The sequence below is a fragment of the Meriones unguiculatus genome, chromosome 1, assembly GCF_030254825.1.
Source record: "Meriones unguiculatus strain TT.TT164.6M chromosome 1, Bangor_MerUng_6.1, whole genome shotgun sequence".
Classification (NCBI taxonomy): Eukaryota; Metazoa; Chordata; class Mammalia; order Rodentia; family Muridae; genus Meriones; species Meriones unguiculatus.
In genome coordinates, this window is record NC_083349.1 from 17,210,864 (window position 1) to 17,221,092 (window position 10,229).

Sequence of the window (10,229 nt, forward strand, 5' to 3'; positions counted from 1 at the left end):
GGAAACCCGTTCTTCCAATGTCGCTGTCGTCTATGCAGAGGGGAGACGTTATTCACAGTCGGTGGCTGGGAAGGCTGCTCTTCCCCTGCACTGGAGGACAGTGAGACTGGATGGCATGGAACTAAATTACAGTCCACCTGCTGTAGCTCATACCAGAATTCAGGAGGTCGGTGAGCCCCGCTCCAGGCCAGATTCCCTCCTAGCCCCACGCAGCTCTCTCCCATGGCAACCACACTGGCCTTCAGCACTTCAGATGAGTCCCTTAGAGAGTGGGGCTCCTGCTGTCTGGTGGTGTCCTGGTTTGCTTTTGGTCACTGTGATAAAACACTGACCCAAAGCGGCTTGTTGGGGGAGAGGTGGTTTATTTGTCTTACAGGTTACAGTTTGTCGTAAAGAGAAGCAGGGCAGGTACCTGGGGGGGGGCAGGAAATAAAGCAGAGACCACGAGGAGGAATGCTGCTTACTGGCTTGCTCACTCTGGCTTGCTCAGCTACCTTTCTTACGCAGCCCACGCCCACCTGGCTAGACATGACGTTGCCCACAGTGATGTGACCCCTCCTACATCAATTAGTGATAAAGAAGTCCTCCAACAGTGGCCACGGGCCAGCCTGATCAAAGCAATTCTGCAGCTGAGGTTTCCTCCTTCCAGATGGCCCTAAGTTTGTCTTGAATTGACAGCTGAAGCTAATTATGACAGGTGTGCACCATAGTCTTTAGGAAATTCCACTGCACAGGCACTTCCTGCTAAGAGAGTGGCCTTCTTCCACCTCCACAACACAGTTCATGACGAGAGCCTTCACATACATACAAAGCTAAAAGGCAATTGCTCCCACCCCGTCCTAGTCCTCTGCTGTACCGCCCTGCACTGTCTGGTCCCCCTCCACGGCTATTGCCCCCCACCTGTGCATCCACTGCTACAGTCCATCATCCTTCATCAATCCATCCTGCTCTCATTGTCTAACCTACCCACCTGGCTTTCCACCCCTCACACACCTGTCCATCCATCGTCTGCCTTATCTTGGTGCATTTGTGGGGGTGCTGCAGACCTCACATACACCCCAAAACTGCTCAACCGTGTCTGGTTGCAGGGCCCCCCCCCACTGTGTGAAACTCACTCACTCAGAAGTGAGTAGCGCCCACACGTACACGCTGAGCCGCAGCAGATGCAGGCAGAGAAGTTGACCATCCACCTAGGTAGCCATTGGAGCCCATTCTAGAAAGACTATGTTTATGGGAGGCTATGCACATCATGATAAACCATGAGTGTATTCAATGAGAAGGCAATCAAGAAAAGCAAGGGGGTGATAACCATGGAGTAGCCATAATGACCTTCAGCCACCCATCCACAGGGTGGTGCTACCCGAGGTTAAGGAGGCGCAGGAGTGTGTCCTGCTGCAGGTAGCATGGCCTTTGTGCGAGCTATGTTGCTAGCGGTCTGCTGCGGTGGCTCTTCGTATCAGGCACATGGGGGAGCTCTTCTTACTCACCTGTCACTTTCTTATTTATCTACTCACTTTATTTTTATTCATTTTGCTTTAGGTCTGACAACTTTTGCAAAAAGAAGTCCCAGAGGTGTCCTTATGTCTGGCCCTAGGCACCTCTATGAGTGATATTTTTTTCCATCACACAGTGGCTCTGCCTGGCTTAATGCCTGAGATGAATAAGACCAGTCAGGGCTGGAGAATGGTGGCTGGGTAGTAGAGTGCTTGCCTAGCATCCTCTCTGCAAGCAGAACACCGTGGGAGAAGGAACCCACTCCAGTGTTCAGCCATTTGTATCAGATCTGCTTGGCTCAGAATGTTTTTGGCCCCATGTCCTGTCATGTCAGGAATCTGGAAGTCCTGGGGATTCTTCTGAGTCCTTCAAGATGGACAGTCTATTTATACTCCCAGATAACTCTAGAAGCCATTTTTCAACTTTCATGAGAAGCAAATCCTCTGAGGCTGTGACTGTGATGAGTTTATGACGTTTAATGACATCTTTATTTTGTTTCTCAGTGGTCTCCTGTTATCACCCAAATATAAAAATGTGTGTCTGTGTGTGAACTTTGCACCTCCTTAAATTTACACACATGTCTCATAGATCCTGCAGAGAATTTCTCATGCAGTCTATCTCATAATCTACAAACAGAGACATGTCTTCCTCCTCCTCCTCTTCCTCCTCATCTGGTGCAGGTTTTTCCCAGTGACTTATAAACAGGAGAAACTGTCTTCTTTTGCTGGTTGCCTGAGTTCGGAATGGATGCATGCTATTTCCACTAGATACTTTCTTAAATCCAGTTAATGGTCTCACTGTGTTCTCCACAGTGCTGATATGCTGAACTACATTGCTTATATGTACGAGTAACCAGCCCAGTCTTACTTTCATAAAGTGTGAAGACTTCATTTACTTATACATTACTAGAGAGTTAATTGCAAAGAACTACAGGTGCACATAACAGATGCCTTCAGCACCTTGTGTCTGGTTTTGATATCAGGTCCTGCTGACTTCAAAAGTGATCAAAATTTTTCTGCCCACTTCCCCTCTTTACCATGTTATCAAGCTTACATAATACCCTACCCAGGAAGCCCAGTAGGTGTGTAGATGTTAAAAATCGGTTTTTATTAGACATAACACAGTAAAGTTTGTTTCAGTTTGGCTTGAGTTTTGGTTAGTTAGCTAGTTTATCAGTTGGTTGGTTAATTGATTGGTTGGTTTGTTAGTTGGTTGGTTGGTTGGTTGTTTAGTGACTTGGTTGGTTGATTAATTGGTTGGTTGAGAAAGATTGCATTTTTTTTGTTGTTGTTGAGACAAAGTCTTGCTATGTAGTCCAGGCTAGCCTTGAACTTTCAGAGATCCTCCTGTCTCTGCCTTCAAGAGGCGATATGTGCCATCAGACCCAGCAAGATTTTTTCTCTTCTTTTCTTTGTTTTCTGTACAATATATTTGATCATATTTTTCCCTCCTCAACTTCCCCCAGATTCTCCCTACCTTCCTACATACCCAACTTTGAAAAAAAAAAATACAAAATGAAAATCAAAACAGATAATGAGAAAAATAATAAGACACAAAAAATGCCAAAACAAAACCAAACAAAAAGTCCATTCCCCCCCCCCCAAAAAAAAAAAGCCTACCATGGAATTTTGTGTTAGCCAAGTACTCTTGGGCAAGGGGCCTGCCTGGAGTGTGGCTGATATACTCTACTGGAGAGAATTGGTTTTCTCTTTGCCTTCAGGTATCAATCCCAGCAAGATTTTCTAATGCTTTGGTTTCATTTTTTCCAAGGAATATACCCATTTCATCAAAGTTACTGGATCTATTGGCACACAGTTATTCACTATATACCCTTTTATTTTTGCAGTGTTTCTGTAGAGTATATAACAATAACTCTTTCTTAAGACTAGAAATTAATCTTCTCATACAATATTTTAATTAGTTTATTAGCCTCTTGTGTTGCACAATGGGGGGTACAAACAGCATGGTATTGTGTGGAGGTTATTAGACTATTATTCAGGTTCTAGACATCAAACTTGGGCTTGCAAGGCAAGGCCCTTTGCCCACTGAGCCACCTCACCAGCCCTTCTTCTCTCTTAGCCTAAGAGTTTATAGCATCACTTGCTTTTTTGCTATAGAGGAGCCAGTTTTCACCATTTTTCTCTCATCTTTACCATCCTCATCAGGTAGTTACCTTGGGCCTACCTTGAGCTTTTGTTTTTCTACCTTATTAAGGTAGAATTTCAGACCACTAAATTTTAGATCTCTCTCTTCTTCCTAATGGGAGGTTGGAAACTGTAATTTTCTCTCTGCAGCCAAGAAATTTGGGTATGTTATATTTTCTACGGTATTGTTTAAGGTTCTCCTTGATCCTTTATGATTTCTTCCTTGTTCCATAAATGATTAATAAGTGTGTTGTTAAGTCCACAGTATTTGTGGTATCTTGATCATAATATTGTTATCAACTCCTCATCTAATTTATTTGGGGTTAGAGAATATGCTCTGCATGATTTCAAATGTTCTCAATGTTTGAGTTTCTTGTGACATACACCTATTGAAGATCCCATAACACACTGGAGAATATCATTGTTGTCATGGTGAATATGCCACATACAACAAAGGAGTACATGGGAGCACTAATGTTGTCATGGTGAACAAGCCACCCAGAGTAGAGAAGGATGTGTGTATACCTCTGTTGCCATGGTAAACAGGCCACATACATAGTGAAGGAGGGTGTTTGAATACCATTATTAACATGGTAAACCTGCCAAATACAAAGGATGCACTGTCATCATGGTGATCATTACATGCCCAGTGGAGGAACATGTGTGCTTACCACTATTGTCTGGCAGGAGCAGCCACACAATGAAAGATGTTTGGGTGTCACTGTTTTCATGGTAAACATGCCACAGACCCTCGGGTAGGATGCATGGGTACCACAGTTAACAGGTCACACACATCAGAGGAGAATATGAAGAGGTCATGGTTGATATGGTGAACACACACACACGCACTGGAGGAAGATGTGTTAATGTTATGGTTGCCATGGTGCATGGGCCACATGCAGTGAATGAGATGTGTGGGTGCTACTCTCATTTGGGAGAATGAGCCACACATTCTGAAGAGCAATGTGTAATTGCCCCTGATGTCATGGCGGACAAGCCACAGTCACTGGAGCAGGGATTACACTGGTTACACTGATGAGTGAGATGCGTTATAAGGAGCCTGGAGGTTGACTTCTTCAAATACTGTGTTCATGGCCTCTATTTCCTCACTGGCTTTTGGTTAGTTGTTCTATCTCTTACTGAAGGAACTTTAATACCAACTACAATTTGGGAACTGCTATTTCTTCTCTATGTCTATCAACTTTTGTTCTGGTATTTTGACCCCTCTATAAGTCACTGCTTGGTGGCCGTGCTGCCTCCCTGGCAAATGCAGATGTCCTGTGTTACTCCTGTCTTGCCCGAGCTTATTTTCCCTTCTGCTGCTGTTTTCCCTCGCAGCCTTCCTTGGCTTACAGCAGTGGTTCTCAACCTTCCTAATGCTGCGACCCTTTAATACAGTTTCTCATGTTGTGGTGACCCCAACCATAAAATTACTTTCATTGCTATGTCATAACTGTAATTTTGCTAGTATTATGAATCATAAGGTAAATATCTGATATGTGACCCATCTGAAAGGGTCATTTGACCCAAAAAGGGTCATGAACACAGGTTGAGATTCACTGGTTTATAGGACACAGCTGAGGAATGACTCCTCCCGAAGGTCCACTTCCAGCCCCCACCGCCATCCCGTCTACTCTATACTATCCCAAGCTGAATCTTTCTTTTTTCTCTATTCGAACAATCTCTGCCATGAAGTAGGATATCTAGACTATCAAAATGTAACTGATGTTTCTCTTGGCTAGACTGTCTCCATTTATTCTCTTTTCTTTTTCTGCCTCTTGTGATATTGTTCTGGTGCGGTTTCTTTCATTACTCCTTTTCTTCCTGCCTATGTGTTGTTATAATATTTTTTATTTCAAGTTTAGCATATTAATTAGTGACTTGCAGCCACCTCAGAGATTGAAAGGCCCAATCTAAGCATAAAGTTGTACAAATTCACATAAAACATCCAGAGATATCCTATAACTCAAGTCCACCTTCACCTCATCTTTTATGTCACAAATGCCACGTGTATCACCTCCCCCGTGTCATTCGTGAAATCACTAGCTGTCAAACTTGTCTGTTTTAACACTCAATATATATATATATATATATATATATATATATATATATATATATATATATATATTGGTTTTTTTCAAGACAGGGTTTCTCTGTGTAGTCCTGGTTCCTGGAACTCACTTTGTAGACCAGGCTGGCTTTGAACTCAGACAACCACCCGGCTTATATTTTGAAGAAGTTAAAGGGGGAAAATCTTCTCTAGTTACCCTAAGCTTAGCATTCCTTGTACTCTTCCTTCCTGGTGACCCACCTCTTTTCAGTGCAGCATCCCACTACCCTTGGGACCATCACGTAACCTTCTTTCAAGTACAGTTCACCCAAGCACAAGCTTAGTTACTCTTTTATGAGAGAGCATCGCCACTGCACCTGTTTTATTTATTTTTCAGGTAAGGTATCACCATGTAGCACTAGCCTCTCTGGAGCTTGCCTGCTAGGCAGGCTGTCCCCAGACTTCACAGTTCTCCTTTCCCTCCCTCCAAGAACTAGAGTTGCAGGCATTCACTGCCTGCTCCACCTTCATCCTCAAATTCTAATAGCCAGTGTTCCTGGAAAGCCCTCCTACCAGTCTTTGCGTCTCGGTCCTAGTTACAGTGCTTGTGGGGACATTGTGCTACATTGTCCGCTAAGGGTGACTGCAACAGCAGCCCTTTCCTCAGGGAAATCCTCTCCGACCTGGCCTTCAGGTGGCCCCACTGTGGCTCAACACAGTGGAAGGCTATTAGTCACGCCCGGTAGGCCAGAACCAGTGTGTGCATAGGCTAAGCCTATGACATACATGCTCAAAGGGGTTGGACTCAAAAAGGAGATATCCTGTAGGCTAGACACTGACTCACCCTCAGTAAAGCTATCATCTGAGGCCCATGGTGAGGTCCAGGTCACTGCATACCCCTGCCAGGGTGATCAGCTGCCCCTCCAGGAATAGCTCATAGGCAAGCAACTCTCCCAGCTGTCACAAAGAGATATGGGGCCAGGCTCCACACCCTAAAGCTAAGTCTAACTATATAGTGGCTCCCTGATCACTGGGCACTGCTGACCGCAAGGACAGGGGTATGAGCCAGGTTCTGGCTGAAGACAGGTTGAAATGGAACCCAAGTGGGCCAGCACTCAGGACATTTCTTCAGGATAAGGATGCTCCACTCAACACCCTCACTGATAGTCCTTGCCCTATGGGCATACTGGTTGTGCCTCTTCTTTTCTGTCCTGCTCCCAGTCCAGGCTCTATGAGGTCCCACTGAGTCTTCAGATTCACAGTGAGCCCCTGCCAGCCAGAAGCAAGTGAGAGGAGAGCAGACCACCCTCCCCGCATTGGATACATGCTTATCTATAGTAAGGGTGGCATGGCCCTGAAATATAGCCACCTCCCCTTTACATCAGAGAAGGAGGAGGAGGATGGCCTCATTTCTCTAGGAGGATTTGGGCCATTCCTAAGAAGTCAGCCTTCTGATCTCTGGCAGGTTCTACCTCATCAGTGGAGGGGTGCCTTTCATCATCTGTGGGGTCACAGCTGCCACAAACATCAGAAATTATGGGACCGAGGATGAGGACATGGCCTAGTGAGTACTCCCTACCTACGAACTGGTGAAAAGTTGGGGGCACTGCCCCACTCTTCCAAGGGTCATCCCAGACACTCCAAGCCTGGGGAGGGCAGGGAAGGTGCCCACAGACATCTGTCATAATCAACCTTTGTTAGTGACTATCCCCCAAGGTACCAGTGGTAAGCCATGGTTCTCAGGCCCCAGAAGGCCACTCCAATGTTGTGTCTCCCAAGCCAGCCTCTGGGTGAACACATGTTCTTCTCCCAACACGCTCAACTTCCCACTGACTCTATTTCCTTAGACACAAAAGGCCTGCTTTTCCTTAGAGTCTGGGATCAGATAGCAGGATGTCAGCTGAGCACAGCGATCCCCTGAAGCAGAGACAGACCCAGTCCCACCCCTACAGGTGCCCAAAACCTCATGGCACCTTCATCATTCTCAGCATCCCCTGGGGACCCCAGGATGGCCAGCCCTCACTCAAGCCAGAGTGGGCACCTTGCCCTCCTCATCAAAACCTGTTTCTACCCATTCCCTCCTTACCCAGAGCAATTTCCTGCCTCCCTCAGTGGGCCTCCGTACTCCATCCATTCAAGGCCTGCCTCTGCCCCATCCCCTCCTGAGGACTACCACACAGGGCTAACTAACCCGCTGGCTCCAAATATCCATCCAGACTGTAGTTCTGTTCCCATCTACCCAAACCTCATGGCTGACCAATCTTGGATGCCATCTGTTTCCTTATGATAAAATTAAAATATTCATTGGGCAAGGTGGTGCTCACCTGTAATCCCAGCACTTGGGGAGGCAGAGGCAGGCAGATCTCTGTGAGTTCGAGACCAGCCTGGTCTACAAAGGGAGTCCAGGACAGCCTACAGAGAGAGACCTTGCCTCGAAAAATAAAAATGTGAATGAATGAATAAATAAATACTCCCTTGTAGGAAACCCATCGAGTCCTGATAGACAGGGTAGTCAAGCATTCCAGCCCCGTAGCCACCCTTCCGTGCTTCTCCCTCCCTGCAGCTGCTGGATGGCCTGGGAACCCAGCCTGGGCGCATTCTATGGGCCGGCTGCCTTCATTGCCCTGGTCACCTGTATGTACTTCCTCTGCACCTACGTGCAGCTGCGGCGTCACCCGGAGCGCAGATATGAGCTCAGAGAGCGCACTGAGGAGCAGCAGCGTCTGGCAGTACCGGAGAGCGGCCATCGCCATGGGGTGCGTCCCGGCACACCGCCCCCCTGTGAGGCCCTGGCTGCCTCCCAGCTGCAGAACGAGCACTCCTTCAAGGCCCAGCTTCGTGCTGCCGCCTTCACACTGTTTCTGTTCACAGCCACGTGGACCTTTGGGGCCCTGGCCGTGTCTCAGGGCCACTTCCTGGACATGATCTTCAGCTGTCTGTATGGGGCCTTCTGCGTGACGCTGGGACTCTTTGTACTTATCCACCACTGCGCCAAGCGAGAGGACGTGTGGCAGTGCTGGTGGTCCTGCTGCCCCTCTCGGGGAGATACCTCCGCCACCAAGCCCAGTGCCCACCCTACCCTCGACGCCAATGGGGATGCGCTGGTGCACACCGCCTGCCTGCAGGACTCACCATGCCCCGGAAAACTCAGAGGCTTTGGCCATCCACCAGCCAGCCACTGCAAAATGACCAACCTGCAGGCTGCCCAGGGCCATGTCAGCTGTTTGTCACCGGCCACCCCCTGCTGTGCCAAGATGCACTGTGAGCAGCTGATGGAGGAGGAGGCCCATGTGCACATGGCCGAGGAGGGTGCCTTTCCGCATGATCCCCACCTGCATGACCCTCACCTGCACAGGTGCCTCAAGGGAAGAACTAAGCCCCACTACTTCAGCCGGCACCAGGCAGTTGCAGCCGAGAGGGAATATGCCTACCACATCCCCTCCAGCCTGGATGGCAGCCCCCACAGCTCGCGTACGGACAGCCCCCCCAGCTCTCTTGAGGGCCCAATGGGGGTGCACACATTGGCCTGTTGCGCCCAGGCAGACCCCTTCCCCATGGTCAGCCAGCCTGAAGGTGGAGACACAAGCCCTGGCCTCTACGGCTGTCCCTCACGGCTGTCCCCAGGCCCAGCCCACTTGGAGATGCTACGGAGGACACAGTCCCTGCCTTTCGGGGGCCCCAGCCAGAATGGGCTGCTCCAGGATGATGTTCGAGAAGGCCTGCCGTTTGGCACTGATGGGACAGGGAACATCCGAACAGGACCCTGGAAAAATGAAACTACAGTGTAGCCAGGTTGGGAACACAACTCCTTCACTAGTGCCACCATTAGTCCCTGGAGGAGCTTCAGAGCAGAGTGGCCCTCTGCTGTGTGAGGTTCATGGTCTGGGAGGGCCGTCAAATGACCAAGAGGTTCAGAAATGGTTCCCACCCCTCGGTCCTGATCTCTTTTATTGTGAAAGAACCCATGGGAAGAACAGTGGGTCACATATGCCTCCACTGGTCCCAAGGCAGGAGGTAGATCTCCATAAGCTTGTCACCTGCTTTCTGTTTATAGCACCTTCTCTTGCTGCTGGGAGGGAAGCTGGGAGACCTGGTCAGAGACTCCAGCTGGTGTTCACGTCTTTGGTATAAGTATGTTTTTACTCTAGAAACCACAGCACTGGCCCTCCAGAGCACTCTCACACTGGGAAGCTTCCTGTCCCCTGCTGTCCTTGTGTTAGCTCACACCTGCATCTTCACTGGGGGACCTCTGTCTACTCACCACCTACATCCTCCATCCGTATGGGACATGGCCCTGGCCGGAAAGCCTGAGGTCATCTTGGCTGTTAAGGATGGGCCTGCTCTGGAGCCACGGGGAGAGAAAGCAACCAATGGCTGTGGCCTTCAGGGAGCTGGATACAGTCTCTCTGAGTCTATGCTTTTGAAAAAGGCCCAGACACTGTTCGATGGAGACCTGGGGGTTTTGAAAGTCAGCCAGTATCGGACTGGGTTCTGTTCCAGTGTGAGCCTGTAGGACTCTTCTCAGTCCCACAAGGAGGGCC

General features: G+C 48.5%; 1 protein-coding gene across 1 annotated transcript in view; it reads left to right on the forward strand.

The window, feature by feature from the left end:
* Positions 1 to 9,692, forward strand: part of Adgra1 (adhesion G protein-coupled receptor A1) — a 35,494-nt gene extending 25,802 nt beyond the window's left edge. Inside the window, exons 7-8 of the mRNA XM_021637823.2 lie at positions 7,154 to 7,252; positions 8,252 to 9,692. Coding sequence (XP_021493498.1) covers positions 7,154 to 7,252; positions 8,252 to 9,476 — 1,324 coding nt within the window. The 3' untranslated portion in view covers positions 9,477 to 9,692. The remainder of the gene's footprint in view (positions 1 to 7,153; positions 7,253 to 8,251) is intronic.
* The last annotated feature ends 537 nt before the right edge of the window (positions 9,693 to 10,229 follow it).